At 42.5% G+C, this 16,592-nt stretch overlaps 1 protein-coding gene across 4 annotated transcripts in view; it reads left to right on the top strand.

Moving 5' to 3' along the window:
- The window catches only part of CNTN4 (contactin 4), a 345,846-nt gene that overhangs the window by 268,028 nt on the left and 61,226 nt on the right, over nucleotides 1-16,592 (top strand). For all 4 annotated transcript variants that reach the window (XM_063347948.1, XM_063347947.1, XM_063347946.1 and 1 more), the window contains 3 exons: nucleotides 8,845-8,981; nucleotides 10,417-10,546; nucleotides 14,447-14,597. In XM_063347948.1, the coding sequence (XP_063204018.1) occupies nucleotides 8,845-8,981; nucleotides 10,417-10,546; nucleotides 14,447-14,597 (418 nt within the window). The remainder of the gene's footprint in view (nucleotides 1-8,844; nucleotides 8,982-10,416; nucleotides 10,547-14,446; nucleotides 14,598-16,592) is intronic.

The raw sequence follows: 16,592 nt of genomic DNA, 5'->3' as shown, positions 1-16,592 counted from the left end.
GTCCAGGCACAACATATATGTGAAAATTCAGCTCCATAGGCCTTCTGTGTTAAGTAGAAGATGCGTTAGTACCTCTAGTCCTGATACCAGTATCTGCTCACCCCCAAACTTCTGCTGGAAACAGCCCCGTCTTGCAAAGCAAATTAAATGCTTGTAGGAGATGAACCTTCCTAGGGGGAAAGTTTGAGCTGTTCTGAGTTGCTGTGGATTTACCTATGCAGAGGTGGACAAGAGTCACAGGGAGGGTTTTCAGAGGTACGAGTGGGCTGTTGGTTTGGTACTTAGTTTCTGTTTGATATTTTTTGGAGGGGGGAATGCTGGAGGTTACATACCCCACACACAGGCAAGCAGAGACCTCCCCAGCACCATACAAATCTGTTTTGCTGCTGCCCTGTTTATCAGCTTCAGAAGCATAATAGAGCGTCCTTCTTTATCGAACACATGGAGAGAAATTCAGTCTTTTCTCCTCAAAATGTTCCTGAGGGAAGATTGGGTTGAACTCCAGTGATGAGAAGAATGTTTATGATTTATAGTAAATTTGCCACAGAAAAAGAGTTTGGGAACTAACCCTCCTGGCAAAACTGGATTGAATTCGGGTGTAATGTAATTCTTCTTAAAAAAGGCATATATAGGGATGTTTTAAAATTGGAAATACTTCTAAAAGGCAATTTGTTCAGAAATCAGAAGTTTTGGGGCTTCCATTTTAAATGAACACTTCTTTTAAAATTGAGTAAAATATAAAAATAAGAAACTGTTAAAAAGGAGTGAAATAGCAAGAACAAAGTGAAATCTTACGTCCTAAGGGAGGAATCTGGGGTTGATTCAAACTGGGGTTTTTTTAATTAAAAGATTTGAAGATATTTTTTTTTTTCTGTTTATCAATCAATGCGCGTTTCTCCTGATTTTTCCCATGTGGACAGTAAATGAAAAGACTCATCATTTGTGCAGTTTTGCTCAACCCATGGCCAAACCTGCCTTCCTTGCAAAGCAGTAAATCAAGCCTTTGGTATACTCCTACCGTTGCATATATATTAAATTATAATCTAATTACCGTAATGAATTTCCCAGTGTGGATGCCATTCCTGGGGGATCCTACACAAAAGCTGCCACCATGGCTAGTGCTGGTTTTCACACTTAAGATGGCATTTCACCAAAGCATCTCAGGATTTTATGGGAAGAGGAGTGTCCTCCTCTCTCTTTTTAATGCTGGGAAGTATCCTTACATCTGCTTTCCTTCATGTGAGCAGAGGAGTTCCCTGTGGGTAAGCGTTAGCCTGCCGCCTCTGCTAGTTACTGCTTTTTAAAGAAAATTGGCTGAAATTTGTTGCTGTCTTGAGGATGATGAGTTGCTAGTTTATAAGTATTCAGTTTTCAGGCTTGTGTTTGGCAGACTTTTAGTGCAGAAAATAGATCTTTTTAAAAACACTTGCTTTCGGTAAGCTGGGCTCTGGAGTTTCATGTGGCAGTGAAATTTTTTAAGGGAAAGTAACCCTCTAAACATTTTATACGAGTAGTTGAAACTGAAAGAAAGTGATTTTCCGTAATCATTTTTCTATTTAAAGCTGAGAAGTGTTGTGTCGTTATTGAAATACAACTGTAATGTTGGCAGAGTTTTTCAGGTGCCTCATGGCAGGTCGGTGCTGGCTTCTGGAAAAGGGAGCGCTCCGGAGGATGGGATGCTCTGTCATGATGTGTGCCATGGAGATCCCAATCTGGCTCTAACAGCGTGACTCCTTTAAACCCAGTTATCTGCTTCTCTGCATAGTGTAAAATTAAAAAAAAGGAAGAAAAAGAAAAAGAAATTCAAATTTGCCTGCTCGCTGTAGATAACCCAGCATTGCCTCCATTGTCGGCTTCTTTCAGTGCTCCTGGAAGTTGTCAGGGAAGGTTGACTTTTGCTGTATTTCATTCTTGTATCAATGTTTATTTTTCCCTTTGTTAGCATATCAGTGACACTGAAGTTGTTTGACATTCTCGTTGCAGCGGGAAAGGTTAATTAAACATGCAAGATCTGTTCTTCCTCCATTTTCTGTGCTTTGAGCCCTTGCAACAGGCTGTGTTTTATTGCTCTCCAAAAGCATTTGTTCTGAGTGCTGTGTGTCCTACTTGATGGATGGACCTACACGACAGAAAACATGTTAATCTTAATGCAATTACAGTGACTTATACCTGTTTCCTTGACTATTATAACTCTGAATGACACGTCACTTGTTTTCTTGCCGTAAGTCTCTTGTTCTGCCTGCCATTCCTAACCAGACACCACGTACCTCAAATTAGCTCCTGAGAACTAGCAAATGAAACTGCAGAACCTCTTCTTTTCCACCCTCATTTAGCAGCCATAAGTGCGCGTTGTGCTGCATTCCTGACTTTGCAGCCTGTTCCCCGCAGACCAGTGATACCCCCGTGGCTGAGGCAGGTGAGGTCCCCAGCATGGGCACAGCTGAAGCACATTCCTGCCGCGGTCCTGGCTGCGCCGACGCCTCCGCTTCGGGTCTGTGCTTCTCCTTTGATCTCGGCAGCCAGGGTCCGCCACCCCGTCAGCTGTGTGGTTTGATCCGCAGCATTTCGGAAGCGCTCCCATTGACCCGATTCTATTTTTAATCTGGCTGCTCATAAATTTTAAATTTGATAACCATCCACAAGGCTAAGATTTATATCCTGAGCAAAAAGCAATGCCGACAGTTTTATTTTTTTTTTTGGCAGACATACAGTAAGCAGATTACCTTAGCTAGCTAATTTAAAAAGAAATTGCCTTTTCATTCATAAAACCAGCATCAAGGAGATACTTATTTATTATCATTACTCCGCTCTGGTGAGACCCCACCTGGAGTACTGCGTCCAGCTTTTGGAGTCCTCAGCACAGGAAGGACATGGAGCTGTTGGAGCGGAGCCAGAGGAGGCCATAGAGGTGCTCCACGGGCTGGAGCCCCTCTGCTGTGAGGAGAGGCTGAGAGATTTGGGGGTGTTCAGCCTGGAGAAGAAAAGGCTCCGAGGAGACCTTATTGTGGCCTTCTGGTGTCTGGAGGGGGCCTACAGGAAGGCTGGAGAAGGACTTTTTAGAAGGGCATGTAGTGATAGGACGAGGGGGAACAGTTGTAAATTGGAAGAGGGGAGATTAAATTAGATATCAGGAAGAAATTTTTCACTATGAGGGTGGTGAGCCCCTGGCCCAGGTTGCCCAGAGAAGCTGTGGCTGCCTCATCCCTGGAGGGGTTCAAGGCCAGGTTGGACAGGGCTTGGAGCAACCTGGTCTGGTGGGAGGTGTCCCTGCCCAGGGCAGGGGGTGGAACTGGATGATCTTTAAGGTCCCTTCCAGCCCAAACGATTCTGTGATTCTGTGGACGTTGTTTCATTCACGTTGAGTTTAGATGCCATTTCAGTCAGATCTTCATCAGGCAGACAGTCACAACCCAAAGGTTGTCCTGAGTGTAGGACAAGAGGCAATGGGCAGATGCAGAAGCAGAACCAGCCCTTAAGGTGGTGTTGTGGCTGCTCATCTATGTGCTCAGTGCCTTTCCCACGATGGACAAGAGCCTTGCTGCCCCTCTACGGCTCCACTCCTTGCCCAGCACCTTGCCACCTTGCTGGCAAGCCAAGGCGAGGAGGAAAAAATTGCGGATAAAAAGGTTTCTAAAAGTGTCAGCGCAGCAGCATCCGCATTAGGAGAGAGACAGACTTATTTGTAACTAATTACAGTTGTTTGCAGCATTTTGTAAGATATTCAGCAGAAGTCATTTAATTGGCTGGACTGCTTTTCAGATTAAATACTTCTCAAATCAAAGTCCCACCAGGAATTTATGCGGCTCCTTAATTTTGCAGTGAAGAGAGTCCCCTTTTCATCAGCGGGCCTGGGTTTTGTTTGTATGAAAGCTACTTTATGACACTCTATAAAACAACCTCAAATGTAAATCATGTTATTATGCTCTTTATTATGGTTGGAGGTCTAAAAAGGAAATTTGCATAAGTGAAGATCAGGGAGTTGCATGTCTCTACTCCATTTAGGCACCAGATCACAAATTATTTGCTGAAAATTCAAAGCCCCTTGAAATAAAATGAATTTCTGGACTGATAAAAATACAAGAAAAATCACATAAATAGGACAAATATGTATTATTATTAATTATAGTTTACATGCCTCACCAGAAAACCCAGTTTGCTGCCTGTTACGCAGATAAATTACCAATTGATTTCTCACCTTCAAGCCTCTCCTTGTTCATTTTATTTAAAGTTCTCAACCCTTGTGTTGTTTCAGAATACTGCATCAATTTAACTTTTAGTTAACCACCACTTGTACACTTTGGCAGCAGCCAGATCCGTCCTTTCAGAAAGGGGCGGTTGGGCTTGGGAGCAGTCGTCGCAGCGCCCAGTCTCGGTTGGTTACACTCGCGCTGGGGAAAATCCCCGCTCAGAGGGAGGACGTCTCGACTCCTGCCAGTGGAATATGTATCTTCTCAGACTTTAGTGCAGGAGGGTGTAACTCTAGAGTTCTGAATAATTTGCTGCCCAAGGGAAGTCTTGCATGCAGGACAAGTTTCTGCATGGAGAGCAGGCATGCTTCTCCTCCGCTTTTCCTTTTCCAAGGGATTGCTGGAAACCTGCTTATAGAGAAATCCATTTTTAGGAGATTCAAAAAAAGTGCTCAAATTATTATAATTTTGCCTCGGAAAAATAGCTCTCCAGCAGGAGAAGCAAAAATAGAAATAGGTATGAGAAATGAAGTGTGAAGGCTACTCATAGAGCACCCCACATCTTCCTTACTCCCCTGGGTTGCTGCAGTCTCGAGTGTCAGGGATAAAAAAGTAACTAAATCCCCGAGGACTGGTCTTTATGAATGTGCCTGTAATACCTACAGTCCTTTGGTGCCTGGAGTAACTGGGGAGAGAGTCACGTAATGGTGCAGAATAGCTTATGGAATGGGAGGTAAATAAGAGTTAGGGGTAATTTAAGCAGTTTTTATCAGCTGGGTGAACTCTTTCACATTTCCCTCGGTTTCTTTTCCTGTGATATTTAATATTTTAGTCCCAAGCAGAACTGTCGGCCTTCTAGAGAGGCCAAAAAGAGACATCCTGACCAAGTGGCAGTATCTCGTGAACTTTCCGAAGATGCAGGCAAATGGAGGTCGTTTAGGTGCAACATTCAAGCAGATGACTTTGGTGAAGGATTTGCACAGCTTTGAGAGTTGTATAGATTTCAAATAGTCCTTAATTGACAGTAGAGGTCAGGAAGAAGGGATTAAGGTGACGAAAAGAAGAGGAGAGGAAAAGTGATAACCTAAAGCCTGGTTTCACGTTCCTGTGATCATTGGGAAGGATAACAAATTAGGGACATATGCGTTTTGTTTACAGAAACTATATCCTCATTTGGACCAGGATGACGCATGCACAAACCTTATACACTGGCTGCATTCTTTATTTTTAATTACTCATGTATTTTTCCCATCTGTTTTTCTTACTTCTTATGCTTGTCTTTCTGGTCTTTAGACTTTTCTGATCCTGGGCTCAGTCTCAATCTCCTTCGAATAGATATAGTAATGGACAAGTCATTCAGCCTTTCATCTGCCATTAATGATGAATTACACAGCCTGCACTAGGTCATCAGCTGCTATAAATTGGCTTAGGAACACTGAAATCAATATACACCGACTGAGAATTGGATTCTGTATATGTATTAGTACCTCATTTACTTTAGTCTTTTTGGTTGCAAGGTCCTACAGATTTATTTCTGGTTTATTTCTCATGTTGCTCCCATAATTCTTTGGGTTTGTTACTCATTTCTGATGCGATGCATCATCACCGGCTGTGTCATTTCATTTTCAAATGCCTTTTAGGACATGATTTCTGGTCCAGCTTTCCAGTGCCTGCTTTTGCCTTTCAACTTATTACAAAGAAGGACAGACTTACTCTGGATATTTTGCTCTTAGAGAAGTAAGGGCATATTTGGGCATACTTTCCCAATCACCTGGTTTAAAAAGCCCCACTTTGCATTGGTGAAGACTGGAAAGTGATCAAAGGTAAAGAGATTTTTTTCTAACTGCTGCCATTGTTTTTCTACTGCTCCCTGAGTACAAATTCCAGACAGCTCTCATCACCTAGGAGGGGGATATTTTTCTTTAAAACTGTCCTTATGTAAGAGTCATGATTATATTTTTAAGCTTTTTTTTCCACTTTATCGATTTAGCATACGAATTTTTCTTGCAACTTAGGTGAATTCTTAATCAGCTTCCATGTAATCTTTTTTCTTCAGTACAAGATTTTTCCTCTGAGATGCTTCCAACTAAGGCCAGTAACATCTAAATACTCCTAATAGGGCCAGAATGTTTCCAAACCCATTATGTGATAGAATTCCTCTTCCCTTAGCACTGCTGAAATGATCCAAAGGACTATTTCTAGAATACTACTACCAGTCACAAATTAAACCTTGTCATTAGCTCAAATAATGTCGCTATATAATGTTGTAGCATGGAATGGTTTCATATCCTTATTTGAATTATTTTAATTATCATGCTTGAAATCTTGTGTCACATTACCATGTCTTGGTATGATCCCCAATGGGAGGCTGTCAAATTTCATTATATTATGGCGACTCTCATTTGGTGGCTCCAACATCTTTGCTACGTGAACCAACCCTTGTGTATTACTCAAGATTAAGTCAAGAGCGTGCCTGCTATTCTCCGAAATGAACTGTTGAAAGGAGAGGTTGACCTAATTAGAAAAGTCTCCCAAAGAGCAGCAAGAGAACGAAGCTCCCGTGAAACAAAGGACTTCTCCGGTTTTCACTCAGGTTTATTTCTGACCTTTATTATGCTTGTTCTGTGGCTTTAGGATGGAAAGCTTAACTGGTTAAATACCTGGTGAGGCCGAAGTGCTCGCGCGTGCTGCACAAGAGGGAGATGGCTCGTGGGGCCAGCAGCTCCCAGCACGTTTAAATCTCAGCATCATCCCTTATGGCAGGAGGGCAGATCTATAACCTGCAAAATACAGCAGAAGGGCTGGACAGGGAAAGTCTTTTGCTGCGTTGGGTGAGAATTTTCCTTATTTGAGGAATCTACCTGAAATAAGGATAAGTATTGAATTTTCTTTGCTCCTGGTACGAGGGTTTTCTTTCTTTTTCCATAGCTTACGTTTATATGTTATAGAGCCCACCTTACCTTTCATGGGTTTTCTTGGTTTACAGATTGCTTTCAGTTGCTTTATGTGAATTTTTTTGTTTTCTTGTGGGAATTCAGTAAAACAGTACTGCAAAAAAAGGCAAATGGATCTGCGTGGTTTTATAGAGCTCTTTTAACAGCATCATAAGGCTCTCTTCAAAATCATGAGTTGGATGCTGTTAGCAGAGTAAATATGTAAATTCATGAGTAATTTGCAAATGTCCTTGAGCCACTGAACCTGTTGCAGTTGCACGGGGTGTCTCAGTTCAATGGAATTGTTGAAGTTTTTACTCCAGATGACAGAATTGACTTTCATCTTCCTACATTTAAACACTTTCCCTTTCATATCTCTTTAGATACAGATAATAAACTTAAAATATTACAGGGGCAGGAGGGGCAGTCAGAGAAGTAAACACTGCTTGCCTCCTCTTCTCAGCTGCTTCTTTTGCCTCTGCACTGTCGTTGCGTTTGGTTTGCCTTTCTGCTTTTTTGCAAGTCCGTCGTGGTTTGGAGTTAAGCTGCTGTGCAAAATTTTTCAGCCTTTCCTCTGTGCTTTGTTGTTGGTAAACACCGTGAGAAGGGGAGTGTGTGGTAGGTGTGGGATTAAGGTCACATCTGTCACAGCCCGAACACAGTTTTAAAAGGCACTCGGCGCTCTGAATGTGCATATCCAGCATCATGTCATGGTAGACCAGTATTTTAGGTATCATCATACCAACTGTGTGTTGAACTCACCATTTCAATGCGATATTTTTTAATTTATCCTTTCAGACCTTTCTCTGGCCCCTGTCACTATCCAAAGGAGATATATAAAGTCATTACCTGTAATCTTAATTTTTTTTATTTATCTGCTTACATGGGGAAAGGTATTAACCAGGTTATTGGAGACCTCTGCTGGTAATATCTTCCTACTAAGTCTCTCAGATTTTCTTATGTCAAAATAGGGCAAATGACTGTTAAAAACGTGAAGTCACTCTCTTTTTTAATGGGACTTCCTGAAAAGTATTGTAACTGTATCTAGACCGATGGGGCTTGTGAAAGTGACATACGAAAGTCAGAGGTTTTGTATGGTCTCCAAAAATACGTGGCGATTTTAGCAGAATTTGATTTGCATGTGGAGTCTGTCCAAAGATTTTTCATACACATGGAAGGTCTTCCTGTGGCAGGACTTGCAGGTATGGCCCTAATCTAAGAAGACTGAGAATTTGGACCTGAAGTAGTGCCTATAACCACGTAGGCCTAAGTTACTGGAATAACCTTCATTTCAATGCAGAGGTAGTTCTAAATTACAAGTTTTGAAGTTGAGTGCTAAATTATAGAGCTTTGAAGCCTAAGTCATATGGATCCTGAAGACGAAAATGTCTCTATTTGAAGGACTAAGGATCTAACAGTGCCATTTATCCACTGGGGCAGCACATGAGCTGTTGCTTTGGTTTTGCATGATGATCAGCGTTTCTGAAGCTACTCTTTTTCCTAAAGTGTTTTTATTAAAAATCAAATGAAAACAGGTTCTGATCTTGCACGTGCCACCTTCAGAAAGCAGAACTGGACTCAGGGAAAAAAAAAAATCATTAACAATTATTAAGCATGTTATTAAATCCAACTCTTAAATGTGCTAATAAAGAAATTTGCTTGCACCTAGAGAGCACGCTGCTGGTTACAGACGTGAGGCTTTATTCATTCCTTCTGCGTTGCAGCTCAGCCCAACTGGATTCAGAAAATCAGTGATGCCCATGTGGCCATCGAGGAGAGCGTCGTCTGGGAATGCCGGGCCAGTGGGAGACCCAAACCCTCCTACCGCTGGCTGAAGGACGGGGAGCCACTGCTGCCCCAGGTAGGTACCAGGGAGGAGGTGCTGGTGCTATCATGCTCCACCAGCTTCCCATCACTGCATGGTTTGTTACCTTTGGAATGGAAACAGGAAGGATGGCGGTGCTCTGAAATCTCCCTGCTGTGTAGGCAATTCCTTGCCGTGCCTGGTGGGTAACTTTACCTGTTAGTGACAGGTAGGACCCACAGCAGGTCTACATTCAGAGGTCCTCCCTCAAACGAAGCATCCACGATATGAGCCAACGGGTGGAGAGATCCTTGTGAAGAAGAGGGAATGGCCAAGTGGCCATATGGAGTCTGCATCCAGAAAACAATCACCCTGGATTAATTTATTTTTAGTTAATGATGTTCAGGTGAACTTAGTCTTTCTGCCAATCTCTACTGGCGTTTCCATTCCTCCCGTCGAGCTGTGTCCCTGTGCAGGTGACCAGGAGCATGCCTGCCATTGCCAGGGACACAAAGAGCTGCCCAAAGATGGGTGATGTGCAGGAGCTGGGGAAACACATCCCCTCCACCACCCTGTCTGCCCAGCCTCTGGCTGAAGTGGCATTGCTTGGTCCCATGGTCCCCCTCAATGCAACCACAAACTAATACAAGTCACCAAAGCATCGCTTTCACAGTAGCCAGCATTTTTTTGTCTTGTCACTTATTGTGAAAGAACATGGCAGCCTAGATTTGATCAAACCCCAATAAGATTGCACAAACATTAAATTTCCGCCCTACGGCCAAGTAGAAAGCCAATAGCTCTTTATATTTCTATTTTTAAATGGTGAAACTCCTGGGGAGGGAGGAAGCACTTTGCTGTACTTATCAAAATTGATATCAGGAGCTCCATATCCTTAGGCTGACAAATGATACCCTGGTCTTTTGTTCCACACACTAATTTTACTTGCTTCACGCTGGTCACTAGCAGATGGTCTTGTACTTAAATCCCGTTAGTGGCTGATATGAAGTAAAGGGTCATTAAATTACTAATTTCTATATTGTTTTTAGTAAACTGCAGAGTATTTTAAGTATTTCTGCCTGTGCTAGCTAAGATGGCAACCCGTCTCACTAACCTTCCTTGCCATATATACTCATAATACCATTGTTGTAAAGAATAGGGTTGGCTGTGATATGCCGCTATGGAACACAAGTGCACTTTCTGATTCAAGTTTACTTTCTTTAAAGGGATCTAAATGGTTTGGGTATTAAATCAAAGAGAAGTCAAGGGAAAATTTAAATTGCAATTACCAACTACTGTATTGGTTTTACCGTTTAGTATCTAACCTGACATAATTTTAGCTGGCAATAGCTCCAATAGATTGGAGCATGCAAATTCTTCCCATTACTGATATGTTTTTGATGCATGTTGGTATAAAATATAACAACTGCTAAGTTTATGTTCCAAGGAGGGATCTCCTTATTTATGTTTTCATTCGTTTCACTGTTTCCTACAGGGCAGAGTTCAGCTAGAGCAGGGCTCGCTCATGATAACGAACGTCAGCCTGTCGGACGCCGGCATGTATCAGTGTGTAGCAGAAAACAGACATGGCATCATTTTTGCCAGCGCAGAACTGAGTGTCATCGGTAAGTGTACTTTCCTGAATGCTGCAAACCTTCCAAAAGCAGCAAAGCCTTCATCCGTGCTGGTTTTGTAAAGTTTCAGCATCTGAAGCAGAGGAGCTACTGAGGATCTTTGGTAACTTGTTGGTTTTAAGGCATGAAGTCAAAACTTGAGAAAGTGGATAGACAGAGAACAGGATTTTGGGGTTTTTTACATCATTCCATCTTCTCATATTCATCCAGGTGATGGAGCACGGAGAGCTGGCCAGCTCACTCACCTCTTGCTGGTTAGAAACATATTGTGGAGAAACCCGAGTATTGCCCCAGCTCAGAGCATAGTGGCAGTAACTGCCTGCTCATGGGCTGCAGAGACTTACTCTCCTGAGGAAATGTTGAAAAACCATGTCTGAGTAGGCCTTTCGCTGTTCTAGTGCCAATCGTAATGCTCCTGTCCTCAACCCCCACCAGGAAAAACAAATTGTGCCCCACCTGTTTTGTGTGCAACTGCTCGTCCCAATTAACATCAGGAAAAGCTCATGTGAATCCAGGTGGTTAAATACCTGGTGGGAGGGGGCAAAGATTAGAGAGCCAGGCGCGGTGCCAGGACAAGAGGCAGTGGGCACCAGCTGAATCACAGGAAATGCCATTTAAATGTAAGAAAATCTTTTTTACCATGAAGGGTGGTCAAGCACTAGAATGGGTTGCCCAGAGAGATAGTGTCATCTCCATCCTTGGAGATACTCAACACCAACAAGACACAGCCCCAGGCAACCTGCAGCAGCTGCCCCTGCTTGAGCAGGGGTGGGATGGGACCATCTCCAGAGGTCCCTGCCAGCCTCGGCTGTCCTGGAGTCTGTACCCCATTTGCAAACAGTGCTGTACAAGTGACAGGCCTGGGAACAGATACATCAGTACAGATACTGTAGTTTCAAAGGGTTAAACAGAGTTCATGATTACAAAATCATGGTTTAGTTGTTTTCAAAGCAAATGTTCAATAGCATCATCCCCTGCTTTATCCTGAAGAACAAAGCATGAGGTCTTTTCTGATTATGGCATTTTCAATATCGGTCATTTTTTACCAGCAGCGATAGATGCCTCCATAGAAAAAAAATTCATTTGAAAGATTGTCATTGTTGCTGTTCAAGAAAAATACAATAATGCTCAATAAATTAGACTTCACAGTGCTAAGATTTACTGGACGTGTTACTGCGTGAAAGAAATCGAAATAAACCCACTGATGCTTTTCCTGTCTGTTCAAAACCCTGGTGAAAATGAGCCTTTGGGAGGAAGGCAAGTCTCAGAAGACAGAGGCGCAGCCCTTGTTGGTGGGTACCTCCGGTGCCTCCTCGTCCAGCAAAAGCAAAGACCTTGGAGAGCCTGCTCTTAAAAACCTGCCAGATAATTTGTATTTGGCTGACTTCTCATCTGGGTTATGCAATCTTGCTTCTATATGTCACGTGAAAAGTACCAGAACGGTGTTCTACAGGTTAATTTCTATGGATCTGTGATTTAATTTGGCATGTTTTTAAAGAAAACCAGCATGTTTTCCTTTTCAGTAGAGTTTTCAAAGGATGTCAATATTCTGACTTCACTGAGAAATGTTAACTTTTAAAGAGATCTGAGTATAAAAATGGTTATTTTAAAAGGTCCTGAAGTTAAGCACTTGAAATGATTAAACACCACTAATAGCAAGTGAGACTTATAACAAAATTAAGTGAAAAAGAGAAACAGAAAATTACAGACAGAGCTTTTCACAGGGTGATTCCTCTCTGTTATTGTTGCCAATTATATTGCCTGGAGTCTTCAGCAAAAACCAGGATCCTGTTGTGCTGGGCATTGTAAAAGCATGTAGTAAGATGCAGTCATTACCTTAAAGAGTTTTCAGGCTAAATGTTTTAAAAAATAAAGAAATTTAAAAAAAAAAAATAAATTATGGGCTTAGAGTGAAAGAAAAGTAATTAAACCCCTCATTTTACAAACAAGGTGTGAAGAAATTAAGTGCATTACCCCTGAAGTGGCACAGGGAAGCTGGGGTAGTGCTGAGAACTGAGCCCAGAGTTTCTTAGTATCGGATGACAGTGTTTTGAACAGCACAGAATAAACCCCATACTGTGAAACTCTTCTACCACGCACAGGACCAAGGAGGAAATAGCAAATGACTTGCAAAAAACCCAGTGTTCCTTCCAGGGATGGAAATAACAGGATTATTCAAAAATCTTATTTTGTCCATAAATTTTGGAGAACCATCTGAGAAGTTATTTCCAGCAATGATCCTGTATTAATTATGATAATATGATATAAATAATAATCCATCTGGTTCTGAGTGCGTTGGTGGGAAGTTGTCCTCAGGATGCCTCCTTTAATTTTGAAATGTTTTACATAGCCGGTGTTGGTTTTCAGATGGCTCTTTTATAGTCTTTAATAACATATATGTTTTCCTCTCTGCTCAAATGAAGTCATCTGTCTATGATTAGGCACAGAAGACAAGACAGCTCAGAGATTAGTGAACTCTGATTCATGAAAGTGGAAGACAAGATCTATTCGATCATAAAGCCCATCCCATTATTACTGTAGGATTATGTTTTATTCAGCTCTTTGGCGGCAGAAACAATCTCCCAAAGAATTGAGGCAGATGAGATGCCCTAAGAAAAATTAATTTGTTTTCTGTATCACACGGCAAGTTTTGTGTCTCCCAGCTGCTTCGGGTGAGCTTTAGATCATTGTATGGAGCATCGAGCAGATGCAGCGCAAGGTGATCTAAACTCTCACTTCCCCGAGTGCAGCAAGAAAGTAAGTCGAGGAAAATCCCACAAGCTGGGGGAATATGGGGATGGGGCAAGAGGGATGCAGGCACGCAGCCAGCAAAAGGGCTGGAGAGAATTAGAGGGCACTGGGCAGAGGTTGCTGCCACTGATCCATCAGAAAGTAAACTCCTGCCAGCAAAGACGTAGCGAGCAGCAGGGCAAGAGTTGTTCATAAAACCCTTAAGCTGCCTCACCTATTTGCTTTGAGCTTTCTGTATTGAAAAAACTAATTGTCCCACTTGATATAAGTAAAACCTTCTGGTCGTCTTTGGGGAGTTCACTACCAGAGTCAGTCTAGAGGCTGCTGCCTTAAAGCTCTGTCTGTCATCAGGTCCCATCAATAAAGCATTAAAAATCCTTTGAGGGCAGGAATCAGAAACCAAACAATCTCCTGCCTCCCCAGCCTGCCTTACAGCCAGGCTGCAGACTGTCTGCAGGGCTTTGGTGGCTGCTTCGATGAATATCTTGACTGTTTTTCACAAAATAGAAGAGTGTGCCCTGGAGGGACTAAAAAAGATGATCGGAGAATACCTTTTACCCTGGTGCCTGCTTAAGTCTTGCCTTGTTTTGTTTGGTTCAGGACCTGGCTGTGTCAAGGACTCCCACCTTTATAGTATTAAAAGAAAAGACCCGGTTTATGCAACGGTTATGAATATAAAGCATAAAAATGTCAACTTTCTGGAAATACTAACATTTCTGATTACCTGCATTCTGTGCTTGTGACAATGTTTCTGTATGCTGTTGCTCTGCACGTAGCAATGTTCGACAAAATGATGATCATGCTGTAACCACACAAAAAAGGAAATACATTATACGGTTCAAGCAGGCGTAGTTCTTAGGGGTGCTGCCCCGAATAAGATGTGCGTGACACCGGCTTGTGCTGCCAGCCGAGGTTACTGGTTTCTGAGGTTTGCATCTTGATGTGCATTTCTAAACAAGTAGGAGCTGATGCATTCAGACGTCGGTTTGCCCCATCTGTACGTGCACATAGTTCATAAAGTCAGATCATTTAGAAACTGCAGGTGAAAGCCAGCCCTTGAATATTGTAAAGTTCAAAAAAGCCTGACTTTGATTTTTACAGAGGGAATTCTGACCTGTATTTTTATTTTTTTTCTTTCAGCCGTCGGTCCAGACTTCTCCAAAACACTGTTGAAGAAGTTAACTCTTGTTAAAGTGGGTGGTGAAGTAATCATTGAGTGTAAGCCGAAAGCTTCCCCCAGACCTACTTATTCTTGGAAGAAAGGAAAAGACATCCTAAGAGAAAATGAGAGGTAATGTCTTAAAGTAACCATTTCTTTCATTAGCTTGCTCCAACCCAGGGGCTTTCAGCAATGAAAGCTAAATTTGTCATTAATAGCTTCCCAAAATTGACTTGCAAATAAATGTGGAAGCAGCTAGTGTTCAGTCTCAAGGAGCTGGGCGTGAGATTTCTATTTCTGTTGTGTTCTTCCCCTTCTCTGTGTACTATTAAAGCATCCCTGCCAAGAAGCTGATAAAGATGCATTCTAAAAAGCAAATATTTTGCCTCTGCATTGCTCTAAATAGCTGTTGTTTTTCAAAAAGTTTCCCAGGAGATAAAACCCTCCACTGCAAATTACACTGCTCTGGTACATTACTCAATGTTCTGCAAACAGGAATTATTTGGGGTCAGTAATTAATTTGGCAGTCCTAACGCCTGACTTGGAGATGGCTTTTTCAGACTGGCCAAGTCATTATTTTTTTCTTTTTTTTTTTTTCTTTTTTTTAATTAAAAAGGAGAGCATTAGTAGGAGCCTACCTTTCAAATTCGCGTGCATGATTTTGCAGTGGTTTGTTGTTGACTGTGTAGAGGTGCAGTTGTGTTACCTGTCCCACCTGTGCAGCACCTGAGAGTGGGACCTGAAGAGCTGTCCTTGACAGTCCTCCAAAATACGATGCGCCACTTGGATCGATGGGAAAAATCCTGTCTTATTAGTAACGGTCAAAAAGGCAGGAATTACAGGGAATTGTTATTTTTAAAAGCCTAAACCTGTTAGAGCTGTTCTTTTATCTTGGAAAGTCTAGTCTATCCAACCTGCCTGCCTGTGAAGGACATTGGATATATACTATGGTGATGTATGTGAGTATGCAAAAAGCTTAGCTTATTTAAAGCCAGATGAGAAAAATAATAAACAACCTATTTCTGATTTACTTAGCTCCTGTTCTGGTCTTTGCAAAGCTATTGTCTGCGGGCCTTCGACTTCACCTCCTGGGATAAAAAGAGTTGGGTGATCAATCGCACAGAGCTCCCTCTAGCAGCCAGGATACAAAGCTGTGCGAGGTCGAAGTTATAATAGATCAAGGTATATTGATTTTTAAAACTGAAATAACTTGCTCTGCTGGTCAAGATTGTGCAAAGGATGGGAAGTATTAAATACTGGAAGTCTGGGAGTGTAAGCCCCATGAGGTCCCATCTGTCTCCCTGTCCATGCTGGCACAGTCGGTAGCTGCAATGTGCTGTTTTCTCTGACGCTGCTCTCCCAGGCACGGCACAGTTCTTTCTCCTCGTTTTAATTTAGGAGTGAGAGGGGAAGCATTAGTTTATTTGAGCAAGAGCTTAGGAAAGGAAAGAAATGCGAGCACTGTGTTTCTTGCCTGGTCACTGCTGTGCAATGCCAACAACAAAGTTGTTTGGTTTTTTTAGCACTACTCTCTTATCTGCAAACGATTTTGTAATACAGCAGAAATCCCTGGATCCTCATTTCCCAAGGAAATGTGGTTCATGCACTGGTAGCATCAGGGTGGGTGGTAGCTCAGGTTGCTGCTGTGTTTACTTCCAAATCACTTTTGAACTGGTTATTTGAACTGGCTGTAGATGTTTCAGCTGGTTTCCACCAAGGTTAGGAGAGGAAGTGATATACCTCAAAACCAGCAGGTTTCTTCAAAACTGTAGAAAAACAGGCAACTGGGAAAAGGAGATACTATTATTTCCCCCCAGTGAAACCCTGTCACCTGAAGTCACGCTGTGGTAGACACGAGGGAGTCCACACCAGAGCACCCTGAAGGACGCACACCTCTGTTTAAGTAGTGGAAGGCTGTACCTACAGTTTTTTCCTGACCAGGACTGGGACCCTCCCACCTGGGCACTGAGCCCTGGGTGGGAAACCAGACGTGAAATGTGCCCAAGCAGGTGTGAAATTTTCTGCTACTTCAGCCCAGGGTTTTTTCTGCCAACCAACTCCTCCAGCGGGGCCGATCTGGCAAAATGTCTTAATGAACACCGCTCCATTGGCCTGGCAGTTGGACCT

This window comes from Chroicocephalus ridibundus, chromosome 10, assembly GCF_963924245.1.
Source record: "Chroicocephalus ridibundus chromosome 10, bChrRid1.1, whole genome shotgun sequence".
NCBI classification, from domain to species: domain Eukaryota; kingdom Metazoa; phylum Chordata; class Aves; order Charadriiformes; family Laridae; genus Chroicocephalus; species Chroicocephalus ridibundus.
The sequence above is the reverse complement of the archived record's forward strand: the minus strand, read 5'-3'. Positions and strand labels throughout refer to the sequence as shown.